This window comes from Bos mutus, chromosome 2 (assembly GCF_027580195.1).
Source record: "Bos mutus isolate GX-2022 chromosome 2, NWIPB_WYAK_1.1, whole genome shotgun sequence".
In the NCBI taxonomy this organism is placed as follows: domain Eukaryota; kingdom Metazoa; phylum Chordata; class Mammalia; order Artiodactyla; family Bovidae; genus Bos; species Bos mutus.
Window position 1 is genome coordinate 28,890,958 of NC_091618.1, and position 15,993 is coordinate 28,906,950.

General features: G+C 54.6%; 1 protein-coding gene across 1 annotated transcript; it reads left to right on the forward strand.

Moving 5' to 3' along the window:
* Window positions 1-1,544: 1,544 nt before the first annotated feature.
* Window positions 1,545-7,958, forward strand: IHH (Indian hedgehog signaling molecule). The gene is made up of 3 exons (XM_005889670.3): window positions 1,545-2,220; window positions 4,541-4,802; window positions 6,528-7,958. The coding sequence occupies exons 1-3, from the start codon at window positions 1,903-1,905 to the stop codon at window positions 7,184-7,186; spliced, it is 1,239 nt and encodes a 412-aa protein (XP_005889732.2). The 5' UTR covers window positions 1,545-1,902; the 3' UTR covers window positions 7,187-7,958.
* Window positions 7,959-15,993: the final 8,035 nt, after the last annotated feature.

Below are 15,993 nucleotides of genomic sequence, written 5' to 3' on the forward strand. Positions count from 1 at the left end.
CTAAATACCCCTCCTGTGGGCCTCAGTTTCCTCTTCTATATTACGAAGGGCTTGGATTAAACATTCTGTTTTGAGTCCCTTCCGATTCTGAATTTGTATTTACAAAATTGATTAAGAGAAAATGTGAGTATATCTGTGAAAAGCTACCAACGTCCCAAACTCAGACTGAACTGGGTGAGTGAGTGCTGCCCAGAGAGCCAGTCTGCTGGGTGGGCACTGGGGCTCTGGGGTCAGCTGGTGCAAGTCCTGCTGGAGTGGGACTGGGGTTTGAATCCTTCTGCCAGGAGCAAGTTGCTTTTCTTCTTAGAACTGCAAAATCTTCATTTGTAAAATGGGGAGGATACTAACGCATTTGGAATTGTAGATTTAAATTAGATAATGCAAGCAGAATGCTTGTATAATAATATCTAAAAGCTTCCATTTATCAAACACATAAGCAGTATTAATATTCTTGAAATGAGAATTTTTAAACTTTTCTCACCCTTTTATTTCTATCTCTATTAAATTTGTAGAAAATATTGCAACCAAATCAGGTAATTTGTTGTAGTGGTGTTTGTTTTTTAACACACTTGCCTTTTCTCGTTTTAACAGAATGAATCCTAATTCATTCAGCCTTCCTGAATATCCTATTAAGATACACACACTATCCATGCTTACATCTCTAGCTGCCATCACTCATTCTCTGTTCTTTTTCATTTGTGAAACAGAACCAAGAGAGTAATTATTTAGCAGCTCCCTTGTGCCGGCGGCAGCCAGTCAGGATTCCTTATTCCGTTGATGTCACTATTTAGGATGCTGTTCTCTACACCTTGGCCTATGCCTCCGCAACTTCACTTTGCTCCTTTCAGCAATGTTTTCACGTCCACCTCGTCCTCCATCTGACTCGTCATGAGGCTGGATGCCCCACTCCCAGCTTCGCACCGGGTTGATACAGAATTCAGCTCCACCAAGCTGAGAGGGCGCGCCTCCCCGGGCCAGGGTGGGGCACCAGGTTACCAGCGGCCTCCTGCCTTTTGGGTTTACTTCCCCGCAGGGGACACCGTAGGCGGCTATGCGGTCCGGCCACTGTCCCCCACCCCTCGCGTCCGGCCGCGCCGTGGGTTGCGGTCTCCGTGGGGGCGGCAGCTCCTGTACTGGAGGTTTGCGCCTGGCGGGGCACCCCGGAGCCGCGGGGAGCCCAGAGGCGAGGCCAAGGCCGGGTGGGGCGCGTCCGGGCGGGGAGAGCACACTCAGGCAGTGCGGGGGGCGCAGAGGGCAGGGGCGGGCAGACGCACGACGGAGGAGCGAGCGGAACGAGGGCTGGCTAGTGCCGGGGCCGCCCGCCCGAGGGGGAGGAGGCTGCGCTGCCCTTGCCGCAGGTTTGCTGTCGAGCGCGCAGGAGGCAGGGACATGGGTAGGGTGCGGTCTGCGCGGGGCCCGAGCCCGGATCTCTTCCATTTCCCCTCTCACTCGGCCCCGGGCTGCGCCGCAGACGGCAGCAGCTCCCGCTCCGCCCCAGCCGCCTGACCGCGGGGCCGGGGTGCTAACCGCGGGGCCCGCCAGCCGGCCGGCCCGGCCAGCCCAGCCCAGCCCGGCGGCCCGCAGCCCCGCCGCCCGCCGCCCCCCGCCGCCGCCGCGTTGCCAAAACAAACGGGCCGGCCTATTTATTGGCGGCCGGCGAGCCGGGCAGCTCAGAGTCGAGGCGCCGAGGGGGACAGCGCGTCGCCACCAGCCAGGGCCACGGGCCCCCGCCCCGCACCTGAGTCCCGCCGGCCGTGCGCCGCGCCGCGCAGCCCATGGCGCCCCCACCTGGAGCCCCCAGGAGCCACCCGGACGCCTGAGCCCCCGCAGCGCTCCGGTCTACTCGTCCACCCATCAGCCCACCAGGCGTCCTCGCCCGCCGCTCCTCGGGGCTCCCCGGCCATGTCTCCCGCCCGGCTCCGGCCCCGCCTGCGGTTCTGCCTGCTCCTGCTGCTGCTGCTGCTGCTGGTGCCGGCGGCGCGGGGCTGCGGGCCGGGCCGGGTGGTGGGCAGCCGCCGGCGGCCGCCGCGCAAGCTCGTGCCGCTCGCGTATAAGCAGTTCAGCCCCAACGTGCCCGAGAAGACCCTGGGCGCCAGCGGCCGCTATGAAGGCAAGATCGCGCGCAGCTCCGAGCGCTTCAAGGAGCTCACCCCCAACTACAATCCAGACATCATCTTCAAGGACGAGGAGAACACCGGCGCCGACCGCCTCATGACCCAGGTGAGCGCGACCCGCCCTCGCAGGGCGCCGCCGCCGAAGCACCGCCACCTGCCCGGCCCTACCCGCCCCCTGGCACCTTTCCTTGACTGGCTGGCACGCCCCCTGGCACCTGCCCCTCTCGGCAAGATGGGCCGGCTGGGGTCCCGGCGGAGTGCTGGCATTCCCCGAGCCCGCTGGAGGCGGTGAGAAGAGTTCCCCTCTGCCAAGCGCCACAGCCCAGCGGGTTGGCGGTGGCCCCTTCGGCCCTGGAGTGCTGGCAGCTCAGGTCAGACGCGGCACCTGGAGGTACCTCTACCCGACTGCCTCCCGCGCCTGCAAGATGCACCAGTCCCTCTGGCCTAACCTTCCGCATGGCTGCGCCCCTTTCATGTCGAGGCGATTCGGCAACCCGAGAGGCGAAGCTCCGGGCGTGGAGGGTCCCACTGGCCTTTCCTCCCCGCGCGCTCTCGGTTCGCTGCTCGGCCCGCTCCGGGGTCTGGGTTAAAGGAACAGCGGGCAATGGTAGAGCCAGGAGGCTGAGGTAGGGAAGGGATCTTGCAGGGGAGCCCACGTGTCTGTCCCCAGAGCCGAGCGGCGCAGCTGCAGTTGAAGGGTAGGGGTGCCGGGCAGCCGGGCTCTGGGACCGAACTTGGGGGAATCCCTGGGTTTGGTACTGTGGATAGATTGAAAGAGAGGGGCTGGGGTGCCGGCTAGTCCTAAGTGCTCCGAACAGGAGGCGCGCTCAACCCAAGGACCTGGGGGAAGGGTGGGGGTGGCGGGACGGGGAGCACACTTTCTTCCTTGAGGCCGAGTTCGAGGGAAGGGGACCTAGGTCCCCTTCCTCGGTGGGCTTCCACTGCACGTATGCAGCCTGCTTTCTAGATGCTTTGGGGAGGGCAGTTAGACCACGGCCCGCAGCACGCGCCCAGGCGCTGGGGCTGGCCCGCGGTGTCGGGCGAAGGTTGACTGGTGGCTGGGCCGGGCCGTGCGCCGAGGAATGCAGATAAGGATCCGGGCCACGGACTGGGCAATCATTGACAGCGCGTGCCCGGGCTCTGGACCCGAGTAGGGGAGGGGTGGGGTGGGGGAAGAGGGGCGGGGAGCAGGGGCCGCGGGACAGACATAGGTGGGTGGCTAGAAGCCTGGCGGCCAGGAGCACGCGGAGCTCCCTCTGGGGGCAGTGAGCGCCCCAGCTAGACTGCAGCCTAGGAGGACCGACGGGGCCTTGGGTTTTAGCCGCTGTTGGCTCCTGGGAGACCGAGTCCAAGGGTCTGTGGGGACCCTCGGCTCTGAGGGGTGGAGTAGGTTGAGAGGTGGGCTGCCCACACCTGGCAGCTCCTGGCACCTCAGAGTCAAGGACTGTGGGAGGACCCCTCTTCCCAGGCTCCTCTCCTCAGTCAGCTGCGGGGTTCCTCAGGCTCCAGGTACGAAGAGAGCCAGCGCAGACGATTGTCTCTACCGTCCTCCCCGCAGCGCGGTTCGTCTTCCACTTCATGGGAGGCGGAGCATGAAGTGGGCACCCCGAGGTTAAACGCTCTGTTTCTCGGGTCCTTTCCCAGATAGGGGCGGCGCAGGGGTGCTGAGTGCTCTTGACACAGGGAGAACGCTGCTTGGCCTTTATCAACCCAGAGCCCACCCCTCGCAGCGGGAGACAAGCCACGTGGTCCTCCATCTGGCCGGGTCAGGCGCTAGCCGATTACCAGCTCTGGTTCCCGGGCTGCCGCTTCCCGGGAGCGGGCGTGGCCGGTTTGGGATCGTGAGGGTCCCAGCGGGAATGCCTCTTGGCGCCGAGGAATCCCGGCAGGCTTGGGATTCCCCTCCAACACACCCCCCAGGCTGCCGAGGCGCTCCGCACCTGCCGCGCCCAGGCCGCTTCGCGGGCCTCAGCCCTGGGGCTACGGTGACACCTACTGGGCACCTCGAGCCTTGCACGCCTAGCAGGCCGGCCTCAGGCAAGTCAGCTCCGGTACGTCGTTTACCTTCCAGGCAGCAGGCGATCCCCCGCTGGTCTCCTGGTGAGACAGAAGGGCCCGGCGCTCAAAAGGTGCAGTAACTCCAAGAAGAGAGAGAGAGAGTTTAGAGACAGGCCCCCACGGGTGAGCGGATGGACGCGCCTTCCAGATTTGTGGCGCCACTGCGCGGTCCAGATCCCGGTGGGGTCAGGGGATGCTAGAATGGAAGGAAGCACTTTAGGGTTCTCTGTTCCTAAGAGAGAAGGACAGAGTACCCTCCCCGGTTTCCAAGCTCCAGCGAGTGCGGTAGGAGAGTAAGGGGCGGGGCTGCGCGCTCACCTGCACACGGGCCAGCCCCTCCCCCAACTCTGTCCCCTCCCCTCCCGCAGCGCTGCAAGGACCGCCTGAACTCGCTGGCTATCTCGGTGATGAACCAGTGGCCCGGAGTGAAGCTACGGGTGACCGAGGGCTGGGACGAGGACGGTCACCACTCGGAGGAGTCGCTGCATTACGAAGGCCGCGCGGTGGACATCACCACGTCGGACCGCGACCGCAATAAGTACGGACTGCTAGCGCGCTTGGCAGTGGAGGCCGGCTTCGACTGGGTGTATTACGAGTCCAAGGCCCACGTGCATTGCTCCGTCAAGTCCGGTGAGCCGCTGCCGGGGGACTGGGCCCGGGGCCGGGGCCGCAGGGCGTGGGCAGGCGGCGCTGGGCCAGCGGGAGCCAAGAAGGTGAAGAGGCCCGCCCAGGGATGGAGGCGGGGACCTCGGGGACCAGGACGTCAGCGGCGCTCCCCCCTGCTGCTCTTGACCACCTGCTCCACCCGTGCCTAATAGTGTCATGGCAGGAGCCTAGGGAGACAGGGTCCTGTCCCAGCGATGCTGGGTGCTGACCAGGCGGTCCACAGTCCAGAGCCTGCTGCAAATGGTGCAAGACAGAGCAAGCTGGCCAGATGGAGAAAGCCAGGCTGACAGAGAGACGGCCTCCCCATACAGAGTGGTGCAGAACTGGGAGGTGGGGGTGGGGCCAGGGGCCAGGCTGTGCCCAGACATCAGCATGACTGACTGGGAGCCAGGAGCCCAGAGGTTCAGAACGCACAGCCTGGCTGCAGGTCAGGCCTTTTAAGGCACTATGTCTGCTCCTCTCAAGGGGCGCAGGCGTCCCCGACCTCTTCCCCGGGGCCCTGAAGCTGGACTTTGGGGGGCAAGGACAGCCGTGAGGGCAAGAATAAACAGAATGGACTTAATAAAGTGGATTTTCCCATATTGGCCGCTTTGTTGATCAGAATTGGCAGGCACTGGAACCTCGCCCCCTCCCTCGAATCTTGTCTGCATCCCTGCCACGTGCACTGAACCCGGTCATGGATGCTTTACATGGTTCCTGTGTGGACTGCCTGCGGGGTCCCCTGACTGCAGGCTCAGCCTTCCATGCTGGCCCCATGCAGCGATCACACTCACAGACCTGGCACATTGAGACCAGGCTCTCTTTTGTTCCTCATTCCACCAGGCTCACAGTGGTGACCCCATCCGGACCTTTCCCCTCTGCACTTCCCTGTCAACTATATTTACTTCAAGTCACATCGACCCCTCACTTGCAAACACAGGCCCGATGCCAGCTCCCAGAGGGGTCACTTCCCTGCATTACTACTGACTCCCAAATAGTATCTTGCATCCCACCCACTGATGCCATTGTGTCCTGTCCCTATACAAGGACCCAGCACATGAACTGAAGATGGTGATTTCATCCTGGCCACTGAGCTACACCCTGGCCTGGCCATTCACTCTGAGTTTCCCCAGGAGTCTGTGTTCTTGCCACTGACTGGCCCTCCTCTCTATTGGTATATAGATGCCAAGGGCCAGTTCTGGCATAGAACTTGGGATGTCAGTCCAAGAGGACAATTTGGGGGGAGCATCTGAAAAATGGGTGAGAAATAATGGGACATCCAGACCCCAGAAGCATGAAGTGACTTACCTTCTCGAGGCTGCAGCTTTGGGGTGTCAAGTCACAGCTGGCCACTTCCTGACCCAGCTGACCCTCAGCCTCTCTGACTGCTTCAGTCTTATCAGGATTGGGAGCGGCGGGGGGAGGGCTTCACCTGGGCTTCCGAAGGACCCTTTCCCTCATGCTCCCTGGGCTTGGAGCCTCAATATGCTCCTCTCATGAGCAAAGCATTAGACTAGGGAGGAAGGCAGATCATACTGCGGGCTGGGGGTGGGTTCAAAGCTGCAGAGAAAGTGGGGGGCAGGGAACACGACATGGTGATGGGGGAGCAGCCTGGGAGCAAGGGGCACCTCTGGCTGTGCTGGGGAGGACTGCAGTGACTGGGAATCCAAACTCCACCCAGTAATGCCTTCATGTCCCTTCTTCCCACAGAGCACTCAGCCGCAGCCAAGACAGGTGGCTGCTTCCCTGCTGGAGCCCAGGTGCGCCTGGAGAGCGGGGCACGTGTGGCCTTGTCAGCTGTGAGGCCCGGAGACCGAGTGCTGGCCATGGGGGAGGATGGGAACCCCACCTTCAGCGACGTGCTCATTTTCCTCGATCGTGAGCCGGACAGGCTGAGGGCCTTCCAGGTCATCGAGACCCAGGATCCCCCGCGCCGCCTGGCACTCACACCCGCCCACCTCCTCTTCACAGCCAACAATCACACTGAGCCAGCTGCCCACTTCCGAGCCACGTTTGCCAGCCAAGTGCAGCCTGGCCAGTATGTGCTGGTGGCTGGGGTGCCAGGCTTGCAGCCTGCCAGAGTGGCAGCTGTCTCCACGCACGTGGCCCTGGGGGCCTACGCCCCATTAACGAGGCATGGGACACTGGTGGTGGAGGATGTGGTGGCCTCTTGCTTTGCGGCTGTGGCTGACCACCACCTGGCTCAGTTGGCCTTCTGGCCCCTGCGACTGTTTCACAGCTTGGCGTGGGGCAGCTGGACCCCAGGGGAGGGTGTGCACTGGTACCCCCAGCTGCTCTACCGCCTGGGACGTCTCTTGCTGGAAGAGGGCAGCTTCCACTCGCTGGGCGTGGCCGGGGCAGGGAGCTGAAAGGATCCTTCTACTGCCCTCCCAGAACTGCCCACATGGGTCCAAAGGCCTCCCCACCAGGAGGGCATTGGCCTTGGAAGGGACCTGAGTGGGGACACTGGTTCCCACCATCTCCTCCACCACAAAGATACATCATTGAGACTTGTACTGGACGATGCCAGTGTCCCCCAGCCCCATCTTGGTGTAGTGACAAAGCTGCAAGCTGAGCTGGCGATGGGGGAGTGGTCTCTCCTTCTATCCTTGAGGCCAGTGGGTCCCAACCCAGCCAGCCCTCACTACGATTTTTCATTCCTGCCTCCCCCAGTGGGGAGGGCCCATTCTATCCATCTTAGGCCCCTCTTGGGTGGGCTTGCACCTCAGTTGATGCTGCTAGATTCCCTGGGAGCTGGCAGGGAGCTGGCTGGACTCAATGCTGCCCAGAACTGAGCAGGCTGCAGGATAGGGCAGCCAGCCTGGCCATCCTGAGGCATGACCTTCCTCTCTGGCCACACTCCTCGGGACACATATGGAGACTGTTGCTGTCAGTACACAGAGCTGTGTGTTCCAGCCAATGTGATCACAGTGCCCAGGACAGGGGCAGTGGGCTGGATGTCCTGCCCAGCCTCTGCCCAGGCTATACATTCCCATTTCTGCTGAACCATGACCCCTACCCCCTCCTCCGGTCAGTCTCCCCCACCTTATTTATTGGCACCGAGGGGGAAGCCCATGGGAAAATTTGGGGATGTTTTGGTCTTTTCTTCCTTTTGTAATAAAAATTATTTAAGTTGTTAGAGCCCTGGAGTCCAGGACACCAAGTAGGGCTGATACACTGTTAGCCTAGAACCGTGGGTGGGGCCATCCAGGGCTGTGTGCACCTTCCTCCAAAGACAAAACCTTCAGCGCTCCCACCCTCTTTGCAGGCCCTTTCTCATCCAGTAGGTCTGCCAAGTCGCAACAGAGGGCTGTTCAGAATGGGCTGCAAGGCAGATGTGAATTCTACAGAATCTCTTCATGATCCACAGTGAAAAGTTAGAGACTCACGCCCCTAGAAAGACCAGAATAAGTAGGGAAAGCCCCTTTACTCAGAAACAAGGAGATGTTTCTAGATAAGTAAAGTTATCATGGAATTGTTAGATCAGTTCTTTCTCTGGTCTAACTGTGTTTAGGCGAACTTTGGGGTCAGCGTGCAGAGGCCTTGCCTGGCCCTAGTTAAGGTGCCTTCCCTGCTGATTCTGGTCTTTCTCAGGGCCTGAATCCTGATTTGTGGTCCCACTTCTAGGATTCTTCTTTAACAGATCCAGATCAGGATGTCCCTTGTGATCCAGTAGATTAAGACTCTGCCTGCCAATGCAGGGGACACGAGTTCGATCCCTAATTCAGGAAGATTCCAGATGCCTCAGGGTGACTAAGCCTGTGAGCCACAGTTACTGAACCCTGAGCTTCTAGAGCCCATGCTCTGCAACAAGAGAAGCCACCATGGTGCACACCAAACTTGAGAAAGCCCATGTGCCACAACGAAGACCCAGCTCAGCAAAAAAAAAAAAAAAAAAAAAAAAAAAAAAAACGAAGAAGATCCAGATTGAGGCCTAGGAACTTATTTTTACAAATACTCCAAATATGGCAGATAGTCCATAGCTTACACTTTGAGAAACATTGCTTAGTCAGAAGGACACCAGTTTATTGCCAAAACAGGATGACCCCTGTCTTCATTTTTTCTTGGTCTCTGCATCCCACAGCAAGTTTTTCTGTACTCATTATAGACCAGCTGAGATTCCCATGTCCATCGATAAAATTGTTAAATATTCAGGAATACTCTGAAGCAGTTGAAATAGGCCATAGTGGGAATATTTACACCATAGAAATTGGCATATGCTACCAAGTTAGGGCTCCGCTGACTGTGGAGAGCTAGTTGTGAAAGCACACCCCTGGGCAGGTTCTAGCCTCTGATAGAGATTTCTGTCAGAAAGTGGTGGGGGGATGATTGCCCTGACTCTTACCTTACCATCCCCACTTCCATGGAGGAATACTCTAGAGAAAACTTCATTGCTCTGGAGACTGTCATCTGAGAGGAAGAGGCTCCCACAGGCTGTAATGACAACTGCTAATCATTTCGTGAAGACTAACCATTGCCAAACATTGTTCTAAGTGCTTTACATGTAGCACCCGCTTCATTTTCATAACAACCCTATGTGGTATATATTATGCATGCATGCTAAGTAGCTTTAGTCATGTCTGACTCTTTGCGACCCTATGAACTGTAGCCTACCAGGGATACAGTAATCTTTTGTCCATGGGATTCTCCAGGCAGGAATACTGGAGTGAGTTGCCATGCCCACCTCCAGGGGATCTTCCTGACCCAAGGATTGAACCCTCATCTGTTATGTCTCCCGCACTGGCAGAAGAGTTCTTTACAACTATCACCACCTGGGAAGCCCAGTATATACTATATTCTTACCATTTTCCAGATGAGAACACAGAGGTACAGCGAGCTTAAGTAACTTGCCCAAGATGATGCAGCAAATGACAGAAGCAGGATTTGAACCCAGGCGTCTGGCTTGCCTTTTCATACTGTTCATGGGGTTCTCAAGGCAAGAATACTGAAGTGATTTGCCATTCCCTTCTTGGAAGAAAAGTTATGACCAACCTAGACAGCATATTAAAAAGCAGAGACATTACTTTGCCAACAAAGGTCCATCTAGTCAAAGCTATGGTTTTTCCAGTAGTCATGTATGGATGTGAGAGTTGGACTATAGAGAAAGTTGAGCACCAAAGGATTAATGCTTTTGAACTGTGGTGTTGGAGAAGACTCTTGAGAGTCCCTTGGACTGCAAAGAGATCCAACCAGTCCATCCTAAAGGAAATTAGTCCTGAATATTCACTGGAAGGACTGATGCTGAAGCTGAAAGTCCAATACTTTGGCCACCTGATGCGAAGAACTGACTCATTAGAAAAGACCCTGATGCTGGGAAAGATTGAAGTGGGGAGGAGAAGGGGATGACAGAGTATGAGATGGTTGGATGGTATCACCGACTCAGTGGACATGAGTTTGAGTAAACTCTGGGAGTTGGTGATGGGCAGGGAGGCCTGGCATGCTGCAGTCCATTGGGTCGAGAAGAGTTGGACACAATGACTGACTGAACTGAACTGATCTGGTTCACAGGTCCACTATTCTCACCAGAGGCTTTTCCTTTGGTAAACTTGGGTCCTTTCCAGAAGGCATGCTCAGCATTTCAGGACTGGAAATCTACTTTGTCAGGCCACTTGGAGTGGACTACATGTCGCTTTGTGGAAGACACTCACAGACCAGGTCACAGGAACCAGAACATCTATGAACACATTTGCAGTGAGAAACAAAAGGTCAAGGTCAGGAGGCTCTGGTCCATTCATTTGCACATTCTGTCTTTTACAGAAATTTTGCATGGGGTGGGGGAGAGAGTGAAAGAGAGATTGAGGCTCTCCCTTATGGGAGGCCTACCTGCCCCTCTTATGGGGCCTGGGGACACTTTGTCCTGTAGACACAGAGCCATTTGGGGTCCCTAGACCTTCTGTTCTAAAAGAGCTTCCTCAGGAAATACACTTATCTTCAGAGATGGCTGCAGAGATTCAGAAAAGCACTTTGAATCCAGACCCTGGAAAGACCAACCTTGGGATAGAGGTGAGGCCCCACAGTTTTTCAGGGAATCCTGACCCAGAACTGTGGTGATGGTACCAGCTGGATGAGTAGAGTCAGCCTGGAAAGTTATCCTTAACTTCTGCAGTGCGATAGTCCAGTTCCTCCCACCAGAACCAGCTTGCTTATCCTCCTTAAGATGCTGAGGCCCAGAGGAAGGTCAACCATACCGCCCAGACCCAGGGAGCTACTGGTCCCACGCCTGCTGTTCTTCACAGGCCTAAGCTCAGCCCTGAAGGCCATTGCATCCACAGTGGTCATTGCTCTCCCCCAACTTTTGCCTGTAGGGGCTGCCTGCGGAATGGCTTCTGACAGTGAGCGGAGATGTGTTGGAAAAGGCTGAGCCAATGCAACAATCCTTTAGGCGACCAGGCCTGCTGTTAGCACTTGCAGCCCCAGGATAGGAAGTGGAAATAGGTGAGTGAAAAAGTAAAGTGTTAGTCACTCAGTAGTGACTGACTGTTTGCAACCCATGGAGTATTGTCTGCCAGGCTCCTCTGTACATGGAATTCTCCAGATAAGAATACTGGAGTGGGGAGCCATTCCTTTCTCCAGGGGATCTTCCCAACTCAGGGATCAAACCTGGGTGTCCTGCATTGCAGGCAGATTCTTTACTGTCTGAGCCACCATGAAAAATCTTAGTAAAATGCCCCTTCAGGAGATCCAACTAGAAAAGGCAACACTTCTGGCCTGGCACCAGGAAGTCTGTCTAGGAGAAAGTCTCACACCAAGGGCACTGAGCTCACAGAATGTCTGGATTTCAGGCCCCGCCCCCTTGCCTGCCCAGTCCTTGTGCAGTGTACAACTTGTACAACCTTCAACTCTGGCCCCAACTGGACTGAGTCTCTGCCAGGCTCAGACAGGTTCTGCCAGTGGTGACAATTTGGAGAGAAGTTCCTACAGCATCACACAAGAAGAAGTGGGGAGAAATAAACAGGGGTAAGGATGGGATGTGCAATGTCTGGAGACTTCCTGGAAGTGGCTTGGGGCTTGGCATAAATGATTTGGGCAAGAAGAGGTGGATGGATCATTGGGAGCAGGGTGTGTGGAGGAGAAGTGTAGGGCATGCTCAAGGACTAGGAGCCAGTGTGACTGGGGCTTAAAGGTGCCAGGAGGGGAATGGAAGTAGGGGAGGAGAAACACTGCACCCCATAAAAGGGGCAGAGGTGAAGGCCTGGTGAGAAGTGCTGAAGCAGAAAACACCCCAAAGAAGGAATGGAGGCCCTCAGTGTGGAGCACAGGCTCTGCTGCCCACCTGAGAAGGTGTCCCTGCCACAGGAAAACATTTTGGCAGGTATTGGTGGCAGCAGCTCTTCCAACCCATGCCCTCTGCCCCCTGGGTACAGCAAGCCTCCTGGAGCTTGGGCCCACATCCCACACCCCAGCCTAGTTCTCAAAGCCTCTTTGTTCCATTGGGCCAAGCTTCGGCCAGCCCAGATCTGATAAGGCCAGGTGGGACAGATAACGGCCCCACCCTGCAAGCCTCAAGCCACACCCAGGCTGCCTCGCACGCACACATGCACGCACATCTCTTCTGCCCCAGAAGGGCCTAGATGCAGGGACCTTCCCACCCACACCAGAGTTGGGGAACCTCAACCTCTGGGCTGGCCTCCTCCTGCAGTCCATTCAAGACCCCTCTCATATGCATGCATAAGCAGGATAAGGGAATTACCTCCCATTTCAGAGAGAAATAAATGAAATGTCCCAGAGGGAAAATGACTTGCCCGCAGTTATTTCTTCCACAATCAGGAGCATCAATTGCTAGCTCTGCTCTTTATGAAAGTGAAAGTGAAGTTGCTCAGTCATGTCCAACTCTTTCGATCCCATGGACTGTACAGCCCACCAGGGTCCCCTGTCCATGGGATTCTCAAGGGAAGAATACTGGAGTGGGTTGCCAACCACCCCAGGGGCCGAACCTGGATCTCCTGCATTGCAGTCAGACTCTTTACCCTCTGAGCCACTAGGGATGCCTCTGTTCTTTATATTATCTTTTAAAACCCTAACATTATGTGAAGTGAGGTTATTCTCAGTTCTTTTCTGGCAGAGAAGAAACAAAAGCCCAGAGAGGTGAAGTTACTTTCCTAAGGTCACACAGCACATTCCAGAGCAGAATTCAGATCCCCTGCAGCAGCAAACTGAGAAAGATAGGAACTGACGAGTTACCCACCCCAGAAGGAGAGGAATGCACTCCCAGCCTTCATCTAAAAGATCTGATGGGGCTAGGGGTGGCCAAGAATCTCCAGGAGGGTGGTCCTGGAAAAACAACACTCTAGATGCTCTGTGTGTGTGTGTGTGTGTGTGTGTGTGTTAGTTGTTCAGTTGTGTCCAACTCTTTGCAACCCCATGGAGAGGATCTCATTTTGATGCAAGTGGCAATGTTTAAAATATGTCCATGAATTATTTGACAGTCCTCTCCCCTTGAATCTGGCCTGAGACTAAGTTAGGAAAGACCATATAGCTTCTGTCTGGATCTACCCTGAACTTGCCAAGTTGGGAAGGCTATGGATAGGTGTTCTCAGCCCTCGCCTAGCTGAGCTCCCAGCCAACAGCCAGTATCAATTGTCAGCTGTGTGAGTGCACCATCCTGGATGTCCAGTCCAGTGGAGCCTTTAGGAGGCTGCAGCCCTGGCCAACTCCTAACTGCAATGGCATGGGAGAGTCCAATTGAGAACTGCCTGGCCAAGCCTGTCCTGAATTCCCAACCCACAATATCACAAGCAAAATAAAACGGTTGTTTGGAATCTTGGTGTGCTTTCTTACACAGCAATGGTAACCAGAACAAAATGCAAAGAGGAGATGGGATTTGGTGAGGACAATTTTGGAGGCTTTCCAAAGCCTTTAATACACTTTTACATGACAGCTTTTTAAAAAATGAAGTGTGCATGAGGCTGGGAGAGGGGTGGTGCTTCTTCATCTTCTAAAGGGGCAGTGTGAGAAGACACACTGACGGGATAAAGTTGGAGCAGATAGAGACAAAGGGAAGGGCTGGATAAGCTCATCTCCACACTCAACTGGTTGAAAGAATGCTCCATACCTACTCTGGTAGCAGGGTCTCTGGTGACAGCAAACTTGGAGGAGTGGAGAGCCTCTGGAAGGAAAGGAGTTTCCGCATGTGGGCTAGTGGGTAGCAAGGAGTTATACACAGTTAAAAGGAAGGCTACTAGAAGTTTTAAAAACCCAAATGTTAGATGCTGAAGAAAGTGCTCAAAGTTTGGGGCCAGACCTGAGAGAGGGGCTGGACGTTCCCATGGATGGTTGGATGCTTACAGGGCCTTGACAAGAAGGTCCATGAAAATGAACTGAGAAGTGCACTGTTACCCTCATCAACTCCCTCTGTGTCTGCATCTGGTTTTTAACATATGCCTCTGAATGCCCAATGTAAGAAAGCTACTCTGGGCATTCCCTGGTGGTCTCTGCATTTTAGGTGGTTAGAACTCTGCCCTTTCACTGTTGAGGGCCTGAGTTCCATCCCTGGTCAGAGTACTAAGATTCCACAAGCTGCATGGCATTGCCAAAGATAAATAAGTAAGTAAAGGTGTGTGTGTGTGTGTGTGTAAAACTCAGAGGAAGGTGAACAGGCAGGTCATAGGGAATGGTATTTCTCCATGGAGTGCTTGAAAGAGTATAGATGGATAGGTTTCTTGGTTCTGAACGCTTAATTCTAGAGAGGCAAAAGATAGGTGTGTTCAGAATCTAATAAAGAGGAGGAAAGTGCAGTTTATGGTAGAGAATCCTAGCAGACACCACTCTAGTCAAGTGATCAAGCTCATCATCAGTAATACATGTCGACAAGGTGTACCCTCTGATATTATGCGCTGAAAAGGGCTTATAACTCTGTTATGCTTCCCAACAATGCACATCTTACTCTAATCATAAGAAACGAACCCAGATTGAGGAATATTCTACAAAATAATTGACTGTACTCTTCAAAAGAATCAAGATCATAAAGACAAGGAAAGATTCAGGAAATGCCGAAGGTGGGATCCTGGATTGCATACTGAAACAGGAAAAGGACATTACTGGATGAACTTGTGAAACCCAAATAAATTCTATACTTTTCTTAATTGTATTATTATATCAATGTTAATTTCTTCTTTTTGATAAGTGTCCTATGGTCATGTAAGAGGTTAACCTAGGAGGACGCTGGATGAAAGGTTTTAGAGAACCACCTGCAGTATTCTTGTGCACATCTAAAATTAACTCAAAATTTTTTTAATTAAAAAAAAACTAATAAAAGAGAATCTCATGGACCAAAAAATGTAGGCTTCCTTACCATCTCTAAGTCCAAGTCAACTTCCACAACCAAAGGAAGCCAGTTAACACTAAATTGGTGGTCATGCTATAACATCTTTACTTGAGAGAGGGCTCTAGCCAGATAGGGATTGGAAAAGGGTTTGAGGAATTAAATAGGGTGGAAAGTCACAGAATAATGGTGTTCTTCATTTATTCAAAACATATAATGAGTCAGGCTCTGTGCTAAATTCTGTAAACCTTTTATCACACTTAAACCTCATGACCTTTGAGGCAGCTGTTAGAAGTTCTTGCTGTTTATGGAAGAGGAGGCTGGATCTTACAGAAATGAAGGAATAAGACAGCTGAGGGCTGATGGAGTTGGGGTTTAAATCCAGTCTGATTAACTCCAGAGCCTGCTCTGAACCACTCCACTGTACTGTCTTCTCAGCTATGATCTGCATTCAAATCATGCCTTAGGGTTCTGCACTGGTGTGGGTGGGGGAAGAGGAGAGAGGAGGCAGGAGGAAGGGGATGGCCTAGGATGGAGCTGTCCATGGTTCTGGCCAGAAGGACGTGGAGCTGGGCAGCCTATAGGAGATGGTGCTGAGGAAGACAGCTGGGAGATAGTGCAGAAAAGGAGCCTGCTCAGACTAGAGGGAGAGAGCAGTCAGACATGGTGGTAGGTACCAACAAGGAGGAATGAGAGAGAGACTCCAAGCTTTGGCTTAAAATAAATAACCACATATACAGTAGCTGGTAAGGTAGGATTTATCCTCAGGTCTCACTTGCAGCCAATACACCAGTATTATCCTGTGTAGCTCTACTGGTTGTTAAAATCTGGAAGTACTGTTAGTGGGTGCCCTCAGTCGTGTCCAACTCTTTGTCACACCATGGACTGTAGCCCACCCAGGCTCCTCTGTCCCTG